Below are 22,236 nucleotides of genomic sequence, written 5' to 3'. Positions count from 1 at the left end.
AAAGAGATGCGCTCGGGAGCGCGGGATTCCCGAGGTCCGATCATGCCGGACGTGCGTTTCGAAATGCTTCCCTTGATTGAAATCATCATCATCATCGGGGGGGTACCATCATCCTAATCCTAATCATAAGCATTTTTTTGTCTCCAGTCGAGAGTGAAAAGATGGTGAGAGTGGTCATCGTCGTGCCGATTGATAAATCGTTATGCGATCGGCATCGGCCAGTGCGTGTGGGATGCCCCAGCAACGGGACAGGAAGCAGATAAACGACAAATCCCCAAACATCTGCAGCATCATCTTTGCTGTTTGTTTGCTGCATAACCGAGCCCTTCGTCGGCTCGGTGTCCACTTTCTTTCGTGTTTGGAATGTGGGCACCGTTGCGTGGATCCTGATTCGTCCCAGCGCCTGCTTAGTACATTCGGAAACATTGTAGATAGGTGTCGTTAGAAACATTGTAAGCAAACTGGTCGGTCGTAGCATTTAATTAAATAGCGTTTAGGGCGGAGCATCTGAAAACTGGAGCAATCAGCGGAGTAATAACGGATTAAATGACCAACTCGCGTGATAGTAACATCATTTCTGTTTTATTTAAAACCTCAGCCCCAAAACGGGAATCTAACGGCCGCCGCACAATGCCAGCTCGCATTCCATGCACAATAGACACTGCAAACCACAGCACCGTCCGCGGTGTGTCGCGCACCCCATCGTCGACCCGTCAATCAAACGGCAGAGACTCATTATGCAAAAATTATGTCAAACCACACGGCAGCCCGGTGGCTCCGAAAGGTTCTTGTTGGCCGTGTGTCTCGTTGTCCGGCTGTCGTCGTTTCTTCGACTCTCGGTCCATTCGCACATCGCGTTTCTTTCCCGCAGGTTCCCATCACACTCTCTGTGGCCGGCTCTGGTGCGCGCTCTCATTTGTGCCACTATTATTACACGATTTTTATTATTTATTATTGAGGCTAGAGCCTCGGCGCCCGCGGGACCGATCGCGCAGAATACGCCGTTAATGCACCGCGCTGTGTGTGTGTGTGTGTGTGTGTGTGTGTGTGTGTGTGTGTGTGTGTGCACACGCCCAGTGGGACACGGGGGCAGTTCAGTGCCAAACCCACCTGGGCCGGGCTGGGCCCAAGGAATCAATCCCATTCCCGTGTGCCCGAGACCCGAGGCCGATGGAATTTCAATATCACCGTAATTTATTGCGCTGCTCCAGTTTCTTGTGTTGCGTACTTTTCTTTCTTGCCTCCTTCTTTCGGTTCGATTACGATACCGGCCGGCGGAGGCCCCACGGCGTACTGAGGGGCTATCTGGCCCCGCCTCTCGGTGCACTTTCTTCCTACCGGGCAAACGGGTGAACTTGATTTTGACGGTGTGACGGTGACCCAGGGCGAAGGAAAACGGGCCAATGGGCACCAAAATGGGGCAAGAACAGGGTCCGCTTGATTTTTCCACCCAAAAAGCCGTAGTCAGTGGTGGTGATCGGCAGGTGGCGATCGGCTAATAAAATTATCACAAATTACTCAATAAAATGATGTCTATTTAAAAAGCGGTCACGAAAACAGCGGCACGAATTTGCAGCTCATTTGGCGGCCGCACCAATCAGTCCGCAGTCTTTTGTTTTCAGCTAAGCGACGAACCCTTGTTTGTTGCTGGTGACGCTTAATGACACGAAAATAAGCATGTTGACTTGCACCTAGCTGTCCATTGGCTGTCCCCACAAATGTTGTTGCACGTTGTTTACCAACCGAAGGGGTAAAAATCGAGAACCGGTCAGATAAATCACACGGCACTGACGTTCGCTCGGCTCGCTGTCCTTCACTGTGCGCGCGAGGGTCAATCAAACAAAGCGTGCGCGGTCACTTTTCGGATACGTTGATGCCTTGCCGTGTGCTGATGGCACGAACAGGTTTCGCACGAGGTTCGATATTGATACCGGATCGGCGCGCATCGTTTGTGGCATCCTTTTTGCGACTTTTCTCACCCAATGGCCGGAGCCGGAGCCGGAGGTGTTGGTATGTAAAGTGGCAGCATCTACATATCACTCCAGCGCCCCAAACCGGACGCGATGAGTGCTGATATGGGAGCTCAACGTTAGAGATATTCTAATTCGGGCACTCCGCCGAAACGCCGCCAAACCGCGGTTCGTGCAAGTTTCGGGTTACGCATTTCGAACACACGGTGCTCAAGCAAATTAATTTTGTGCTTCTAAACCGTGTTGGCCACAACGGCAGTTTCGCGCTCGATTCGATTCTAAATTACTGCGCCGATTCGGGTCAAGAATGTGCGACGGGCGCGCGTTGGCCACTGTCCAAAGAAAGGCTCTCGCCCGTAGAAGGTGCGCTGACTGGCGCGTCAATATGTAGATGTATATTTATTGTGTGGATTATGCGAATGGAATGCCCGTGGCCAAACATGGGAACGGAGAAAATTTTGTCACATCCGGAGCTAGCGGAGTTGGAGCGTCCCGCAATACGCGGTCGGGCCAAACGGGAATGGAGCGACGGAGTGTGTTTGGTTTGACGATGACGAAGACGTTAAAACAATGACATAAGACTGTCCCCAAACGACATTCGGATGCACGTGCGAGAAGCGAGTGAAAAAGTACCGTCCTGTGCTGTGCTGTAAAAATCAACCAAAAAACCTTGCTTCTAATGCCGCGATTGCCACACGTCAATGAAGAACGGCCCGTCGGGCGGAAGAAGAACGGCCGGCTGAGCTGGGGAAAACCGGCACCATTTTACCGCTTGCCCATTCACGTCGTAAACCGCGGAAAACGGGAGAAAACTACCAAGAACTCCGAGAAGCCAATTCGTGGCTCGATCGATCGATCGATCGTCAATTTCAAGACGCAATTACTCACTTGATTTTCTTCAGATCGCGAGCGAGCGTTCGCACGAGCGTTAAATTCGAATCATTTCCTCGCAGCCGGGCGCCGACAGAACTGTGGACCCCGTTCCCGCCGTGTGCTTTGCGTTTGGGTTTTGTTTACCTTTCGCGGGAGTGTAATGTTTGGCCGCGTTCGTAGCCACAAATATTGACCCGGCCCGGCCCGGCTGGCTGCTAGAAAGAAGTGGCTTAGAACCGGTACTCTTGAGCGGTGGTGGTGGTGGTGGTGCCAATTACGCCATTTTTGGCGCGCCCGAGAAAGCTGGGCCAATCTATCTTTTCGTATAAGGAATACCACGTAACCGATGCCGGCGGCGGATAGGTGCTGACAGGTTTCGGCTGCTAATCCACCCCGAAGCTTTCAGCGGCCTGTACGTGCGTGTGTGTGTGTGTTAATTACATTTTATTATTTCCAATTGACCCACTTCCGAGGCGAGGCGATATGCAAAGTGCTGCGCTTCCCCACAATGCTTATCGGGCGGTATCGATTGCGATTAAATTAATCGTAATCACACTTTGAATGCGCTTTAAAGTGTGATGGAGCTTGCCGTTATACTTTGTTGTGATGCAATGTGGCACCCTTTTTTTTAGATTTATTTTAAGTCTTCTTCTATTGAAAAATCAGTCCAACATTTGAAGGAAGCCCAAGCCCGTACGTGAAATGGGCAAACTGGAATAATTTTTTTTCGATTCAAGATTGCGTAACTTCATCAACCACATATTTATAAACCTTTAGACATTCCAAACTCCTTCCGCCACCATGCATTTCCGTACGAAATGCATACACGGACAGGCATTTTGCATAGCGAAATAGTTTCCAACCTCATTCTATCACGTCAACAACTCGTCGGCCGTCCGCCGACGGTTACGTGTTCGCCAGCTCCAAATCCACTGCGTGCCTAATCGTACAATAGGAAGTTGGCCCTGCTGGGCTTCAAATAATATTCCGCATTTTTAGTGTCACGCCAGTTCGATTGTGAGGCCTGTGAGGCGGAGTTCAAACCGGGCGAAGAAATCGAGGGCAGACCCTTCAGGGAATGCACTTTTTTCGCCCGAGTCCCTTCGGCGGTGGGCCCACTTCGCCACACAACCTTGCTGCATTATGGAATGATACAGAGAGAGAGTGCCAGGGACGGATTATAATATGCTTGCGGGACGAACAGTGACGGCTTGAAGCGTACGTGATCGCCTATTAAGGATTTCCGGTGGCTTTTCGGTTGCCATCAGAAGAACCGACTTGCTGGCAACCTTTTTTATCGATTCTACGATTGGAATCGCACTAACTGGAAAGAACGGTATTCACTCGACCGAAAAGAACCGAACCAACAGATTGGAAATACAGGAACCGAAAATGAACAACCCGGCACCAAGTTTCATCCGAATGAAAAAGAACGAAAATTGCATTCCGAACCGCTATCCTAGGCGCTCTCGCTATAAGTAAGCCACAATTACGGACAATTAACTAAACCCCGTCTCACGTGCGCAGTGTTAAGGAATGACTTCGGAACCGTTATTACTTGGTTTGTTGTAGTTCGGGGAACCCACAACACCCTGGGCTGGTGGTGTAGCAATCCCCCGAAAAAAGCCCAGCCCCTTAGAACGATCCGATAATTGTGGGAAATATGGCGAAGAAAATCTAGAAAAAAGAGGAACCCCATCGACCAATAATTGCACAACTAAGTCGGGCGCGCTTAGCCGATCCCGTCTAGATCGTAGATCGAAGATTGGACGAGGAATGTGAGCAACAGCTGTCAGTACACTTGCTCCAGATGATGATCTTGCGGCACACACACACACAGATACTGCGTCATAGACCCTTCTAGGAACGAAGCGCTACATGATGCAAGAAGCTTAGCACTAATGGTGCATTGCGCGATGTTGCAGCCACCGCGGTGGCATTCACCGGAGTGTGACACACACACGATCTACCGGTAATCGTTGTCATCGTCGTCATCGCCAACAGTGAGCCGCATTGTAAGAGGCGCCCTCCGATCGCTGCTTCGTCAGCTGCGCGAACGCGTGACTGGTGATTAGCTTAAGGTCCGCCGCGCGGGTAATGATGGCCAATTAGTCACTCGATACATCCCCACGGGCACGTTGAACAATTTATACACAACCAGCAGAGCAGAGTTCGGCGATTTGCCCACAACACGGGCCCACTAACGAACCATCGCATCAACCTGCCGATTCGTTACTCCAAATGCGATCGGTCGGTCGGTGTTTAAATGGCGAATATTTATGGTGCATCACGCGCCGCTCGATGGCCGTCAACCGGATGACCGCGATGACGATCGATCTCCGTTTTTAGATCGAACGCGACACACGCACGGCGCGAAGGTTATCCCCGGAGGAGATCAAAACCTCAGCACGCGCACCCTCAGGTTGTTATGTTTTCTGCCTGCCTGCGTGTGCGTGTTTTTATGTTGTCGCTACTCGTCGCAAAGCAAAACAACGCCACGGCTGCTGCGGCCGTTACATGAATGGAGTGGCTTTGTTGGATGGAGAAGTCTCGCCGCGCGGTGACGCTATTACGTAACTGTGTCAGCGAAGCGTCAGAATGTGCTTGCTGAGATGAGATGAGATGAAAGCGGAGCAAAAAGTACGCTACTTGTTGCATCGCAATCACAGTAGGCATAGAATGGCGATGAGCTCTGCTGCCTTCCGTGAGTCGGCGGTCATTCTGGATGAGTTATTTTTCAACTGTCACATCAAGTTCCACCCCGTATCAGGTGTTTTCGGTGTTACTCTAAAGTGGCGCAGGTCTGTTGTGCCCTCTTTCGAACGTCGAATCTCGATTCAATTTGTCCGTAGATTAGATTCACCCCGACTCAGGGGCATTGGTGTGCAGCAGGTAATTTCTTTAATGGTCTCCCATTTTTCAACCGTAGGATCCGACTTTTAAAGCCACACTCAATCACGCGCGAAGGAGGCAAATAAAAGAGCGATTACCATTACCGTGGAGAGAGATGGAGACTTTCACCTACGGCCTATCAGGCAGGGCACGAAACGGTACCGGCAGAAGCGGTTCCTCCGGAGAGTGGCTCTATCGTAACAGCTCTTCGCCTGATACGCAGGATTCGACGAAAATCAAACACAGCGTGGAAAGGTGCCAGTGACCAACATCATCCATCCAGTGCCTGGGTAGCCCATTTAAACCATTTTCGGGGGGGCGAGGCGCAATTCATCCGAGGCATTTAATTTCTTCCGCCATAAAATGCCACTCGCCGGGCGTGTGTGCGCAATAAAGACGTCGTGTGCGTGGCCCAAAAGCTCCCCAGACTGAAACTTCCAAGCGCGATACCTGCGAAAGAGAAGGCGCACAAGGCACGCGGTCACCTTGACCATTAGATTCGACGGCTCCGGCGGTCCGGTGGAGTCGCGAGTTAACAGATTATCCAAATTGAATGAGCAGCATCACCACGCTCTCTACAGCATCATCCTCCGGACACGCTTCACACTCCATGCCACGCGGAGTTCTGTCAAGAACTCCGCTGAGGCTATTGTGTTGGAAGCTCGACTCGGCCGAGACCGTATCGAATCGGGTGTTGATAGCCCTAAAAGCAACTCGTGACCGCGGGTCCCGCGTGGAACCGAGTGCTCCTCGGTGCAGGAGTCTTGACTTGACGTTTTGAACGTTGAACGGAGCTGAAGCCAGAGGAAGTGTCCGCGCCTTCTGCGCGGCACATGTCACTCGTCGTGGCTCCATCAGGTGACGGAGGTCACCTCCGAACACACCGGCCTTAACTTTTTTTGTCGAATGTCCGCTTTCACGACGAATTTCTAGTGTGGACTCACGCACACACAGAGGGACCCGGTCGAGGAGTCGCCACTCCTCGCGGCACAGCGGTATATAATGATAAAAATTCTTTCCCCACAAGCGCCCGCGTGTGGACTTTTGGCGTGAATCGTCCCCGGTGCGTTCCACCCGTGCTCTTCCGCGGTCCTCCTGGAGCGAGCGCGAGGTGAAACTTCTCGCTAACGCAGCACTCCGCTAACACAAAACCTGTTTTTCGGAGTTCCAACCCCAAACGATCGCAATCGGCAGCGCGCGCGCGCCCGCCGCGTATCCGGGAATTCATTTGAAAAGTGATATAAAAATCATCCACTTTGTCGCTCTGCCATCGCGCGAGAGATCTGCGCGCGATCTCGCGGTGTGTGTGCGAAGGAAGTCCCCCGGCTTCGACGGTGGACAACGAGCCGAAGAGAAGGTAATACTCGATGGAATGTTTATCGTTTACACTTGATCCGAGGGCACTTGTTGGTGGCCAACAGCGGAGGGAACAACAATACGACGCAATCTCTCTCTCTCGCTCTCGTTGGCGAATTAGGTACTTGGGCGAAAAAGGAACGCGCCGTTTCGGAACTGCGGAGCGGAAGTTGATAAGTGTTTAAGTGATACTTGGCGCAGCTCTCCACAAGGCCTAGCCGAGCTGCTGAAAGTAGGTCGGGTACCGCGCCAGTACCCAGAAAATCCTGATCAAATTATTACACTCGCTATTTCTGTATTTCCAGCGACTGATCCGCATTCCAGTACTACACGCCGCGGTTCGCGGTGCGGAACTATTTGTGGATCGCGGCGATCCTCGCTAACGGAATACCGAGCACCAGCACTTCCTGGGCGATTTCTCTGGGTGGGAAACACCTTATCGCTATACGCCCTGCAGTCTGCAGTCGATTGCAGTGAGGTCACCAGCACCAGTGTACTCACCGGTTGAAAGTCAAAGCACGCCCTGTGGAGCGTTCGCGCGCCCTTGGGGGACCGATAAATCAACACCGGAACTCATGTCACCGGAACGACGCCCCTCCCGGGAACACTGCTTGGCGGCTTATGTAAGCGAAGAAACGCAAATTATCTCGAGGCAACTTCGCTCCGCGGCCACGTCTCTGTCGGGATCCGCTGCAGCGTGAAGGATCTGCCTGCTGGAAACCCAGCGACAGCTTTCAGGGGGGGGGCAAAGACACCAACACCTTCTACGCAGAAGAAGACACCGAGGACGAGTTTAGAAGAATTTGCATAAACTCGCGATAGAGGCGCGCGCGCGCCTGCACCTATTTCGCCTTATCTTTCCGCGCACGTCGCGCCGAGCCTAAGAAAATGTATCAATAACCCTCCTCCGGTTCTCAGGAGCGGCGGAGATTCGGAAAACAAGTTCTCGGGTTCACCTCCCCCCACACTGGCTCTGGGTCGCTCTGGATCTGCTGCGGCCAGACCGAGCCTGCCAGGCTGTGGCTCTGCGCGCTTCTCGACGCTTGCGGGAACTTGTTTTTCCGGTTGCAAAAAAAGACAACAATGTAGCTGCACACCAACACCAACACGAGATCATGATCATCATGTCCAGCGAGTCCCGAGAGTGTGGCCAAAAAAATCGAAACCAAAACAGCATTCGCACGGCCGGCAGCGCATTGAAAGCGCTGGAGAGTGCGCCGCCGCCGCCGATCGGCCAAAGATTAAGATCGAGAGATCCGACAACGGCGACGACGACCAGCGCTATCGCCAGCGATCGGCCCCGCCCGGGGGGTGGTGCTTTCGGAGGCCCACCAAGTTCCGGAAGTGGTGGTGGTGGTGGCGATAAAAATTCCAACCAAAACGCGATACCCTCGGGCAACCAACTCGGGTCGGACTGGCTGGCCGGCAGGGCGGGCGGGCGCGGTCGTAAAACCTGGTCTGACCTCAGCCACTGATCGAAATCTGAACTCCCGTCCCCTGGCAAACTGTGGCCAACGAGAGGTGCGTTTGCTCCACCGTGCGCAATCTGGAGGCACGCATCTGCAGATCCGAGTACGATCAGCATAAGTACGACCCGCTAAGTGCTTGTTTGCGATCCTGCAGACGGCTGTGTGCGTGGTGTGAAGTCCTTTTGCAGTCCACCTGCGATTAATCACACACGATCGCTTCGCCCTCAGGGAGGGTGCTTTTTGGGGTCCATGTCACTGACCGCACTTGAGGCCGGGATGTTTCGATTTGGACCCTCGAAAAGCAAAAGAAAACCCCCGAGGTAAACGCTACAACGGGAACGTGCGCCCGATCGGGTGAAAGCTGGGTCTATCTGGTGTTTCGGGACTTAAGATGCAGTGAGTTCCCTCATTTCCGACATCTCCAAGAGGGAGAGGCAGACCTTTGAACCACCCGGCACTAATGTGTTGCATTACGTTATGAGCGCAGAGCCGTCCGGGTATTTGGCTTCGTGCTTCGCGGTGCAGAACTCCCATCGGTACGGAGGGCACCCCGATCTGCACTGGTCGATCGCGATTGAGAGCGCATCAATGAGTTAATTATCTGACGGTACCCGGTTAAGGAGGATCGCCTGCGGGGTGAAGCAACAATCCAAGCGAAACGTCGAGGCAGGGCTAGCTAGCAAGGGCGATTTACTTATTTTCACTCCATCGTCGGGCGCACAGGGCGTAATGATTTCCCCCGGCGGTGGCCACACTGCGGCCTAGAGGCAGCACCCTGTGGGGCCACTTGTTTACAAACAAATTGTCACGATCGTTTCACGCGCTCCGCGTGACATTTGCGTCGCCTTCCGGATCCGCCCGGAATCGACGCGCGACGTAACTGACCACTACCGGAACACGGACCAGACGGACGCCGCAGACACTAATCATACGTCACCTCACGCACGCGAAATTAAAATGCACTTTTCCTGCTGAGGGGAGTTGCCCTACGCCCAACCAAACCGATGATCGATGTCTGCCGGTCTGCTTTCTTTCCGGAGGCGGAGTCCAGCAGACGGACCCAGCCCGAGGGGGGCGCTTGTGTGGGAAGTTGCTGTCGGTGTTGCTGTTGCTGTTGCTTGTTGATCGCGCGGGCGCTACTACAACAACATCATTACACGAGATCGATTCGGAAAATGGTAGTCCGCGCGGTGGAAATGCCATGTTCCGGACAGTTCCGGGACAGAACTGTGTACGCGTGGGTTGAATCGAGTCGCCGCAATACGGCCGGTATTGATCAGTCCCAGAAAACCTAGAAAGTCGCCCCTTGAGCCCCACTTCTGTCTATTGTTCGTGGTGACTCTTGCCTACTTGCCCAGGAAATCCCAAAACTTATGGGGCCTGCAGTGCGTGGGCATTACTCACAATGGACTTACTGCCGCCGGTGCCATCGGATCGATCGGATCAATGAACCGCGGCTGACCATTGCGTAGGGCCCTACTTGCTGTCTCTCTCGCTCGCTCTCTCTGTCGACGCCCTACGGGGCAATTTGCATCGATAAACATTATGATTCATATGTAAATGATCGTAACCAAGAGCTCCCCGTGAGGCCAACACATTAGGCCGAGGATCTCCATGTCGCCATGGAGGAACACTGCCCTATCGGTGTTGGTGATGCAGGCATCGGTACTGGTGTTCTGGATAAATAATTGGCGGCCAGCTCGCTGCTGGTGTTAGAAAGTGGCACCCCGATCGAAACCCATCGATGCGTGTTACACAATCGGGCGATGGGACAATTACCGGAGTCACTCGCGTCGGCCAGCGCGGCTTGAGTGACACTTTGGCCGACTCGCGCAGAATGCTGCTCCGTACGCCGTAAATTTGCATTTTGATGTAACTTCCCTGGCAAATTGCCCTGCCCTCTTGCTGGCTGGCTGGCTGGTGACCCAATCACCTACCGACCGATCCGGAACAGCGTGTGTTTCGCTTTCGCGCAGCACTGTAAACGCAGGCTGTTGTCACAAGAAGCCAGTGGCCGGTTTTTGATGTCCGGAAAAGGTACGCCATTTCATAACGTGCCGACTCCCAGGTAATTAGCGTGTCAAACGGGTCGCGCATGTACGGACATCTTCCGGGGCACTCGACTTACCTTTACGCTTGAAGATGTAGTTCTTCTTGTAGAGCCACCAGAGCAGCAGCGCCATCAGGACCACCGCAACCAGGGTGCCGAAGATGGCACCGGCAATATCGCCTCCACCATAGCAGGATTCGTTCTCCATCACGATCCTGACACAGGGCACGGCACTTATCAAACACTTTCGGCACTGCTCGATCGATTGTTTCACAATGAAGTACGGACACAAATGCGCCACTCCGGTCCGGTCCGGGAGCAGATCCGGTGATCGAGAATCTGGCTGTCACGGAAAAATCACAACACGACACGAGAACCTCAGGGGAAGATCACTTCTCGAGTTATCGACACTTTGCGCAATATCCGGACACCACCGTTTCTTCGACCGCGGTCACACTTCGTAGGGGGCAACCATTGGCACCACGCTCCTCGCACTTTCTGCACGCACCGTCCCGGTCGATGGTGATTCTCTCGCTGCCCTTGGCCGGCAGTGTTATTACCCCCCTGGGTTTTTGCTCCCCACGCCACTCGTTCGCTCGGTCGGTCGTGGTTTGGCGTTTTAATGCTAAAATTATGCAACCATTATCTGCGCTTATTATTACTGTTTTGATGACGATCGACGAAATGGTGATTGTTGTGTGTTTTTTTCGGTGGATCGTTCTTTTGCACTTTTCCACTCGGGCGCGACACGCTCTGGCGACACTACACACTGCTGCGCGGGATCACCGGAGCTCGGAGGACGGTTTTCCTGGGCCCAGACGTTACGGGAACGGAGAGCTGGCGGTGCGCTGGGCTCTAGAGGTGCGTGTGCGCGATGGGGCCCTTTTTTGCACGCATGTGCGGCACGGCACGAACGCTGCGCAATGCTGCGAGTTTTTATCGCCCGATTGTTGTTTATTGTTTTTGGCAGCGAGCTGGCGGCGCTGGGCGCATGGTTCAAGTTCAAGTCAGGCCGGACTGTTGAGCCGTCGTCGTGTGGCAGCTGTAAGCAGACAGGAGACAGGAGAAAACGGTAATGAAACCAACACCAAATTATAGTACGCCAAGGCAAGGACTTGAGAGCGGGGATTCCGATGCACGCCCGACTGTGTTGGTTAATTTGCCACAAAAGCCAAGCCCACAATCACCAGCGCCGTGTCCCTGTCTCGCATGCTGTCTGCTCATCCCTTGGATGAATTTTATGCATTTATGCACTCCCTTTCTAAATGCAACTCCTAATGGGGGCCACCATTCGAACTCCTATCGCTCACTGAGTGGTGTGTATGCTGCATTCCTTCAATCGATTTATTGACCCACCATCAATCCACCAAAACTTTCACACACCACTCCGGCGACTCCGGGGACGATGTTGAGGGGGTTTAATCGAGCTGACGACATGTATTATATAAATTGAGTCGGCCATAAAAAAGCCACAATGCCACGCCACGCGTGGAGAAAAGGATTTTAATTATAGTGCCACACGCACGTGGCACGCGACACACGTGGTATTCCCGGGTACAGTTCCAGAGCGCTTTCAGAGTGGCGCATCCATTTCCATTTCTCTTCATTTCCGGTCCACCACCGGTGCCGCAGAAAATTAATCCCAGATCCCAAATCTAACGTTTAGCTTGCGTAATCGGCATGCGTGGTGTCTTAGGCACGCCCTTCCGCTCTTTGCCTCGTTAGTTCTGCTGTGCCTCTTCGCGCGTGTGTGGAAGGAAAGTGGATGTTAGCTAAAGTGATGCAAGCTCAGCCCATAGTCGATCACAGCCAGGGCGCTTGCTTTCAATTTCTCTACATCAATTGTTGCGGATTGGGCAAAAATTGCATCACAAACGAATGAAATGATTGAAAACCGTTGAAGGACGGACCGGTGCTGTAACTAAATCGATCGTACGGGAATAGGCGGCCGTGAAGAGAAAGATCATCACGCTTCATTTAAGATGAAGTTTTTTCCGATCCGCCATCGCTAATCATCCGTAGGCCCCGCCGTGACAAGTGCGTTCGATTACGGCTCGCGCCCAGCGATCGGCCCTCTGGCGGCGGACGGTAGCACTTTTGTCCGGTAAGCAAAACGATAAATAAGCCATCAAAGTGTGCTTAGAAACGGGTTGCGTGTGTGGTGCCTAAGAATTGCCTACTTGGACCTACAGGAGCAGCACGCCATGTAAACGTCGTTGGAAGTCACACAAACGCCTACCTGCGGCCCTCAACAGAAGCGTGTCACGTGTCCAAGAACCCCCCGCAGGGTGCGTGCTCTGTCACTTCCGGGCCGGGATGCGTGTTTTATATTTTTCAGACTTTCATGTCAAACACATCCCTCTCATCCTGCCGCGGACTCAAGTAGGGGCTCCCGGCCATCCGTCCGTCCGTGCGCTCGTACTTCTCGTTTAGAAAGTGACGTCGGGATCGGATCGGAATGTATCGATTTCTTTTCTCCACGTTCGCCACACGTCGCCCCGGCGTCGTCGTCCCGACCTCTGGTGGGTGCCTGGGTGGGTCCTCGTGGGGCTAACGGCTAACGTTTCGGACTCGAACCATCACATCGCCGGCTCCTGCCGGCCGCCGCAGAAACCCTATGGAACCCCGAGGTGTGTGTTTCTGGCGGCGTGGGCATTCTCTTTCTCCGCTTCTTTTTCAGTTGTTATTATTTATCCCCCATGTTTTCTCTCTCTCTCTCTCTCTTGCTCTCTGTCTGTGTTGCTTACCGCTTAACGATTATCCCTCCGGCTTAAATCGACCCGGCCCTAGAGGGCAGTCTCCCGGACCGTCGACCACCACCACGGGCCGAACGGGGCTAGTGGCGCTCGTGTGGCGAAAGAAATCGAAAACGGAAAGTGGCCACAAGCTCACCTACATGGGGCCTAGTGTGTTACACGGCAGGCAGGACGGCAAAATTAAGGAGGAAAACAATCGGGGGGGAAGGAAAAGTTTTCTTCGGCCGACGACGCAAATGGAATCGATAAAAACAAAACAAAACAAAACCACAAGACGATTGTGCCCACCGTCAGGCGGCTTGGCCAGGGGATTATCCGAGCGGAATATCTAAACACATATCGCCGGGGTGTCGCTGCTACTGGTCGCCGTCGATCGGCTGCCCAAGTCTGTTCGAAGTCGGGGCGGGAGGCCATTAACCCGTGGTGCGACATTGATTGGTTGCAAAACGCGATCGATCCAGACGCACCTTTGACGTCGTCAGAAACACGCATAACCTCCTAACTTCCTGGCACACCCCTTCGAAGATGGACCATTTCCAGGGTGTTTGTTCTACCCCTTTTTTATCACTGTCGTTTACCGACCAAATCCCCCACGAGATGTCATTATTGAGCTCGTCGAAAACCCCGAAAGGCAATTATGTTTTACGGCAAAGAATTAAAAGTGGTGCGTTCTATAAATCCTGTCTTTCCCGTGCCACCACCCCGGTGGCTTAACGACGCCTGGCCGACCTGACAGCCACAACGGAGAAGTTGTTGTTGGTCGAGAGCAAACTAATTGATTATTTCTGTATCAGTATTTCTTTTGCTTTAGGACCCGAACACCCGAAGAAAGTATCATCCGAAAATACCAATCGCCGAAAGCATAAAGAGGAGAGCGAGAGAGAGAGGAAAAAAGCCGCGCCGCGACAGATAATGGTTTATTTTCGATGGTTGTTGTGGTTGTCGCTTTTTTGTCTTCACCGTCGTTGGCTTAATCTTTAACAGGTTTTCTTCAGCTTTCGGGGTTTTCACTCATCTCAACGGGCTTCGGGCCGCTAAGCTCCTGCACGGTGGGCAAGCGTTTTTTTTTCCTTTTCTTTGACATAATAAAATTAAAACAGCCCAATTAGTCCTTCCCTAGCCCTTGCCTGACCCGCGCGTGTGTGTGCTGTGGGAAAAGATCAATCCACGATCGGTGCACTGATCGAGATCTTCAATTGGAAAAGATCACTGTGTACCGGGCTACTCAACAAAGCATGCTACAGACACTGAAGTTGATAAATTACTCAACGATCCAAGGTTGAGGATCAACGCTGACCCAAACTCCAAGAACCATTAGAAGGGAAATCGGGCCAAACTTTTATTGGTTTGATGAAACCGTTCTCCGCAGTCACGTTGTACAGGATGAACATTGACTGCCTCGTTTTGCCCGGAATGTCATTAGCACTTCACGTTCCACTCGTCTGTGCCTTCCAGTGCGAACAGGTTACAAAAGCTAAAGTCCTTTGGAAAGGAAAAGAATCAGCATCACTTCTTCCACACTCTCTGGCCACGTATCCTCATCCTTTCCACCGTGCTCGTCGCGATCACTTGCGCAGCATCATATGATCCTTTTCATCGTTTGACCACCGGTAGCCCACTCTCACCACGGAACATCGTAAACATCAATCAGATCCTTCGCACTGTGGCATTTACCGTTTGTTTCGATGGTAAAAATGTTGTCCTTTTCCGGTGCACACACACACAGACACAGAAGCACACAAAAACGGAGGAATTCCAAAACGGACACGAAACTCCGGCAACCTGCTGCGTCGCTGGTGATCCTTTCACCTGCACGATCGAATGCGAACTAAAGCGATCGCGCCGCACCGGCACAGACTCCGGAGTACGCGACGCACTCGGTACACGATCGCGCACGGTCGGTTTCTGTCCCGCTTTGGCCACCGCGCGATCGTGTCCACTTTCCGCGCGTAGTGCCGGAGTGGAACGAATCGGGCACGACGACGGTGGCGAACGGCGATGGAAGGCGAAATGCCGACGGTGCGGGCAGAGAGCAGGTAGCATCCGATTGCACAGGTGTGCGCTCAAATTTATGCGAAGAATATCATGAAATTTGGATTGCTTTCTTTTGAAGCTTAGTACAAATAGAAAAAGCGATTAATGTAATAAGGCACGATAAATGCCATTCATGTGTTAGGCGCAGGACTTTTCAGCTCATGTGTTAGTTTATAAACTTGGCACACGTGCCACCAGAGGGCTCTACGGTCGTAGTACGATCGCGTAGCTTTTCGCCCGCAAGCATCTTGCCGTTGAAGCTTTTCGCAGTGGATTGGGCGAATATTCTGAATTTTTAAAATCACAGTTGGATTCAAACAAACGAATTGGAAATAAACAGATTTCATTGATAACCGACAGGATGCCCATTTCGGATAAGGTAAGCTGTTGTCAATGGGCGAATAAATAAAACGCTGTTTTGGTTTTGATTTTGCTGTTCATTCACTGGTGTATTGAGAAAATTGATTGATTGGTTTCTAGGTAGGATCACACTAAAATCGAAACAATACGCTTCACGAGATCACTGACCATTGGCATCCCTTCCTCATCCCATTCACCGTCTACGTCTCCGCGTTCCTGCTTGTTGTACTGAAATTCCTAAGAGTTGTCGCTACTAAGTTGTCCCTACTGATCGATGTTGAAAAAATGCTATTCTGCTCTTTGATTGTTTTTTTGTTTCTTTTTCCAACCCAACTCATGCTGCGTTTGCTGCGTGGCACAATAAGTATACCACCTGGAAGCCGACTACGGACACGTTCAAAACTCGAAACGGACGTTACCGACGAGAAGGAGTTACAACAGTGGGGAAAAGAATCACATCAAACTCTTGTCTTTTGATTGCTCTCGATGACCTGTATAAGTGTATAAGGAAGGCTGGATGGTGGGAAGGATAAGGTGGGAAATCTGATCAACAGTTTGGCCGATCAACCTGTTGCGGCCGCGTAACGTAACAGAAGAAGATGCGCAAATCGCTGGAAGAGAGATTTCATGTAAAGCGCTACGGTGATAACGTTTGTATAACAGTTCGCCCCGCCAGAATCGGTTTCAAATCCCTACGTTTAATGGAAGAAAATAGTAGTAAATATGCATTTTGCACTCTCTCTATCTCTATCTCTCTCTCGCGCTACGCTTTTGCACTCCCTCTAGTAATGTTTTCAATTGTTTAACTTTAACCCTGCAGCTTTGTTCCCGGTTCCGTTCGGGGGTTTTGTTAGCGGGATTGCTCCGTTACAGGATATTCGACTACTTCGCGTGGAAAGGTTACTTCTGTTTCGCTACTGTTCGGTTCGGCTACCACTAAGATTGATGCATTTGATCTTCTTTCGGCTTCTAAGCACTATCACCATCGCCTACTGTTTGGTCTCGTGTGGTCGTCGTAGTCTTCGACTTTGCGTGCCACAGAACTAAAGTCACTGTTCCATCACCTTCTTGGCCTGCTCGATACCGGAAAGGTACGCCCCGTGCACGGTTGAGAAGTACTTTTCGTGGCACGCCTCTCCCGCAAAGTGAATGGTAGCACTTCTGCGCACGGTCGGGATCGCGGTCGCCATCGGTTTGATACTATTAGCGCTACTGCTGCTGCTACCGGCCCCAGCTAGCGTAGTACTGACGGTGGTAGTACTACCGCCATTTGTAGTAGCCGCTTTCGTCACCGTAGCACTGTTGCTGCTACCGGTTGCCGTCGTCGTCGTACTGACAGAGGCGGAACTTGCTTTAATGGTGGCCGTGGTTTTGCTGCTGTTGCTGCTACCGGTACTGTTGCCACTGGTAACGCTGCCGCTCGTCGTCGCCGTGTCTGCTCGCGAAGCACTATTTGCCGTTGCCATCGCAACCGGCACCGGCGAGGGTTGCTTTTTGCGGGATTCCTCGCCTGATTTGTCATACTGATTGCATGTGAGAGTTTCGGTCAGATTGGCCATAAAGTTCTTTTCGTGGTCACAGTTGACGGAGGTGTAGCTGTACGATCCCCGGATGTATCGGTTCGAATTCCATCGTGTGCTACAAAACAAAGGGGGGAATGGGGAGAAACCAAAACGGTTGAGTTGATAGCTTCTCGCAGACGGCCATGTGAACTTACCAGTAATAATTGACAGGTTTAGGTACTTTTTTCTTGGTAAACTTTTCCAGGATGAAAACACAATCGCTCACAATCTGCTCGTCGTTCAGGGCTTCCATCTCGAGCGCCCCATAGCTTCCGATCCACCCGAGCAGCGTGTTCGGTGGCCCCGGGCTCAGCACATCGAACCCCGATATGAAGCGTGTCCAGTGCGAATCTTTCCGCAGCTCGTCGCGCCACACCAACTGAATGCCTTCCGCTTTGCCCCACCACGGGTCGTCGAACTGGAGAAAGATCTTATCAATCGTACCGTACCCGATGCTACGAATCGAACGTGTGTAACTCTCGGGTAGGTTCGGTTGAAACAGCTGATCCATCGTGTCCTTTAGCACGCCCAACGAGAACGTGACAACCAGATGCTGGCAACAGTAGACCGTTCCGTCTGTGCACTTCACTATCACCTTGCCCTTCCCGTCCAGCCAGCGGATCTCGCAGATCGCCTTATTGTACACGATCTTCTCCAGGCCGATTTCCTCGACCAGACAGTTGACGAGCGCCTGGAAGCCGTGACGCATGTTAATGTGCGCCTGGCAGCTCTCTCCGTTGAACGAATAGCTGCCCCACAGTTTGGCCGAAATGTCCGACACATGGAGACACGAGTTGTCGATGATCTGAAACCGACAGTGCCAATCGAGCAGCTGCTGGGCCAACACCTTCTGCTCGGCGGTAAAGTCCTTCTCGATGCGCTTCCGGAACTGTTCCTTCAGATACACCTCCAGTGAAGCGGGATACGATGAAGGAGGAGCTGCGGCCGGTTCCTTTCCCGCTTCCTTTGCTTTCGTCGCCGCTGGCGGTGGTCGCTGTGCAAACTCTTCGCACTGCTCCAGTATCTGGCCGACGATAAAGTCGACCCGCTTGGCCAGGTGATCGTCTATCCGGAAGCCATCGTCGCGTAGGAACTCACCCAAACCTTCCTCGGACGTTTCCTCACGCAACAGCCCGTTCCGTTTCGCTACCTCGTGCAACTCGTTCTGCCGACCGTGCAACCATTGCGCTCCGGCCTCGATCAGCTGGCAGCCTTTGGCTCCACCGCTGCCGCCGCCGCCGTGGCCGTGATGCTTCCGAAGCGTTTTCGTACTGATCCGTCCACCGGAGAAAGACTGCGCCTCGAGGATGGCGAAACTTTTGCCCGAATTACGCAGCTGTTTGGCCGCTCCCAGCCCGGCGATACCCGCCCCGAGGATGAGCACATCGACGTACGCTTTCGGGCCATGGTTGAAGGGTGGTATTAATCTGCGGAATACAGAAGGAGAACAGCGTAACACAGCAGCCACCCAGGTTTTGTAGTTCCTCCAGTGGAAGAGGATTTATCGGAAAAAAGGATACAAATCAAGGACTAAAGTCGTGTAGTGTGTTGAAAGATAAACTTTTATTCCCATTTAAATGATGTGGCAGTTGTTTTTACCCATTTATTAAAGATAAAAGTAAAACTATTCGGAATGGCACTTTAAACACCTAATCAACGGAACTAAATTGCGGTTAGTAATGGCTTTAGGTTCACTACATCATTGTTCTTTAAAGATGAGCTTTCCTATGGAGGAGTAAGGAAGAAAAGAAAGGAGAAAGAAAACTCGATAAAACAAAAAAGCCAGCAAAATTATTTAAACTTTCGTAAAGCTTACAAATAAAAGAGATATGCTGCGAAAGTATGGAGATAAAACATGCAGAAGCTTCAAGCGGATGATTAGTTTAATACGTGATAAATAGACAATAAACACGATCACGTACCTGTCGTACAGATCGATCAATCGGTTCGCCTCGCGCCATCCCGTTTCGACGGCCCCGTGCACCGTCGAGTAGTAGTGATCGTGCGTCGCTTCCCCGGCAAACTGCACCACGGGCATGCCGCACGTGTTGGTGAGTGGGATCGCGAGGTGCGAGGCGGACGTATTGAGCAGATCGGTCGTCAGCGACCGGAAGGTGTACGATCCGCGAAAGTTCGGGTTCGAGTACCAGGTGGTGCGCTGGAAGCGCACCGGTTCCGGAATGGTGCACCCTTTCATGAACTTCCGCAACAGATACACGCACGCTTTGCGCACGTCCTCGTCACTCGAGCGCTCCATCCGGCGTGCGTTCTTGCCCGATATCCACCCGCAAAGCACGTTCGGTTGATAGTCGACGATGTAGAACCCGAACACATCCTCCATCCAACTGTCCCGGTGCTTACGCACCTCCTCCAGGTCCGCCTTGTTCCAGATCAGGCTCAGGCCCTGCCATCCCTTGACCCAGAAAGGTTTGTCAAACTCGAGAAACATCTTGTTGACCGTGCCGATCGTCAGGCCCTGGATGGCGTTCCGCTTGATGGGCGGCAGATCGGGCGTGAACAACGTTTGGTAGCGATCCTTCAGCACACCGAGCGAGATCGTGCATATCACGTGATCCGCATCGTACACGGTGTTATCGGTGCACCGGATGCTGACCAGACTGTCCGGGCCGGCCGTCCAGTTGATGTTTGTGACCGTTTTGTTAAAGTGCGTGTAGTCCTCGAGGTTGATCGCTTCGACCGCGATTGGCAGTGGGTGCCGTTTCTTGAACGATTCGCAATCGAAGTGAGCCGATTAGGGAGGAACACAATTGGGAAAGTATTTTTAAACAAATTGGAGTAGATATCATGAAATACTGATGAACACTGTCAGATGATGCCAAACTTTTAGTACAGTCGAGCAACCGTTGCAATTCGAAGTCACCGTGTCTATGGAGACTAGATCGCTTATAGTAGAAGTCTTGACAGTGAATCCGAATCTGAGTAAAGTGAAAGAGGATATGGCGACTTCGATTGATAGTTTCTTCCAACCGAAAAAAACAAAAAAATCAATTCCCCGGGAATACAGGATGAAGGACACTAATTATGTATGACGATCTGTGGCCACTTACCATCAGTATCTCGAGCACCGTCCGATACCCCTTATCGCGCCAGTTGAGCAGCAGGTCACCGTCGCACTCCCAGTAATGCAGATAGCCCGGTCCCGACGTATCGAACCAACTGTCCGATGCTTCGATCGAGTTTTCAAACTTGTGGAAGAACTCCAGCACCTGGTACGCGGTCTCCCCGTTCACGTCTTTATACTCGGGCGTCTCCAGCAGCGCCCGAAACTTGGCCATCAGAAAGGACCCCAGCGAACCCCGGTACCCGGTTAGCTCATGTTTGTGCGTCTCGAGGATGGACCAGATCAAACCGAGCAGCTTCTCACTCTGTTCCGTCGGTATTTGTTCACCGTTCGAGCGCGTCAACACGAACCGCTCGTACCGCGCACTGTTCGAGTCGAACACGTTGTACTTGGAGCCGAGCTCGTAGCACACGTTCCCTTTCTCACCGTGGCACCTGTGTCGCCCCGGACCCCCACGAAGATAGTAAATAAATTACATTCACATTAATCGATTATTTAGCGACCTTCGCATCCTTGCAAAACCTAGCGCCAGCCATCCCGTGGAAGTTGGGAGGAATCAAAGAACGACAAAAAGGATGGGCGCCTTGGGGACAAAGCCCTTCACAGCGTGAGGATAAAAGAATCCTTTTCGTCGCTCGATAATGGCATCCCCACCCACCACCCACGGCACTCTTACCATTGTGCGCCCAGGTCAACGACGTTAGCACCGAACGGGACGGTGTGGATGCGGCCACCGATGCGATTTTCCGCCTCGAGTATCTTCAAGTTCTTGTAGCCCCGTTCGATGAGCCGTGTAGCGGCCGCCACACCGGCCGCCCCAGCACCAATGATTACGATCCGCGGATTCATCTGGCACGATGGTTCCCCTCTTACCCGCTGCCACGATCACGGCCAGCTTCCCACGGTCCCACCGCTCCAGGATGCACACGGCGCAGAGTCGGCCGAGTGCCGAGGGTTCGGTCTCCAATTTTCAACGTCGGTACGCTTGGTACCCCGTAAAGGATACCGTTGACCGGAGGGAATGGGGCGGGAACTCTTAGCACCGGCGGCTCCTTAGCGTTGTCCTCGAAGTCTTGCGATCGATAGACTCACTCACACACACACGCTCGCTGGGGTGATTATTTTGTTGCTTCTGCTTTCGTTCCGTTCCAAGGGGAGCATAAATATGTCAGGCCTTCTCGAAACCTGGCCAATCGTCGTATGTCTCTATTGTTGATAATTTCCGTCGTGTTGTATCCTTCACGCTCCAGATGCGCTGGGTTCTGTTGGGAAGCACTGCAACTTGGCATCCAAGTGACCGTGGTCTAAGGTGCAACTCTACCAATAAGATTCCGCGAGCATGACACGAGCACAAAAAGGCTACGAAGGAGTCAAATGATAAACGGGTATCTCAAGGGGCGCACTCGCGCGATAATACCGGACCACTGCCGGAGGAGATAAGATTAAGCTGTTGTGCTCTGGCGCTGCTCAGGTCACTGGTTGTGGGGACGGAAGAGTGAGGGTTTCGAGCAGCGGTAACACTTATCACAAGCCCCGCTTGCTGCTTTGTTTTCTCGAAAACAACTAAAAAACAAACGAAAATCTCCTCGAATCAGGATGCTGCCATCTGTCAAATGGCACACGGAATCGATCCGCGAAGAACTTTCGCACACCGCGAAAATGCACAATCGATTGATGGGGAACCGTGGGGAAGCACAGACCACTCGTGACACGGATTGCACACTCTGGCAGTAGAGTTTTAGCTCCACTCTTGCCGTAGTACACGGGTTTTCTTCACTCCTGCAAAACCCAGCCAACCGGGCCAGCACCGTCACATACGGAGCACTGCGAGG

At 52.4% G+C, this 22,236-nt stretch overlaps 1 protein-coding gene across 1 annotated transcript; it reads right to left on the bottom strand.

Moving 5' to 3' along the window:
* Window positions 1–16,298: 16,298 nt before the first annotated feature.
* On the bottom strand, window positions 16,299–22,165 carry LOC128277292 (uncharacterized). Its single transcript, XM_053015736.1, has 5 exons — window positions 21,081–22,165; window positions 20,391–20,838; window positions 19,245–20,044; window positions 17,478–18,749; window positions 16,299–17,398 (listed from the first exon to the last, which is right to left on the bottom strand). The coding sequence occupies exons 1-5, from the start codon at window positions 21,251–21,253 to the stop codon at window positions 16,810–16,812; spliced, it is 3,282 nt and encodes a 1,093-aa protein (XP_052871696.1). The 5' UTR covers window positions 21,254–22,165; the 3' UTR covers window positions 16,299–16,809.
* Between the last annotated feature and the right edge of the window lie 71 nt (window positions 22,166–22,236).

Source organism: Anopheles cruzii, chromosome 2 (genome assembly GCF_943734635.1).
Source record: "Anopheles cruzii chromosome 2, idAnoCruzAS_RS32_06, whole genome shotgun sequence".
Lineage (NCBI taxonomy): Eukaryota > Metazoa > Arthropoda > Insecta > Diptera > Culicidae > Anopheles > Anopheles cruzii.
This window is presented reverse-complemented; position numbering and strand designations above follow the sequence as displayed.

Bases quoted from the DNA above. Each gene is read 5' to 3' on its own strand.
- LOC128277292 (XM_053015736.1), bottom strand. From the start codon at position 21,253: ATGAATCCGCGGATCGTAATCATTGGTGCTGGGGCGGCCGGTGTGGCG. The intron at 20,839-21,080 runs GTAAGAGTGCCG...GGGGCGACACAG, and splicing joins GTTGACCTGGGCGCACAATG to GTGCCACGGTGAGAAAGGGA. The intron at 20,045-20,390 runs GTAAGTGGCCAC...GAATCGTTCAAG, and splicing joins CGGTGCTCGAGATACTGATG to AAACGGCACCCACTGCCAAT.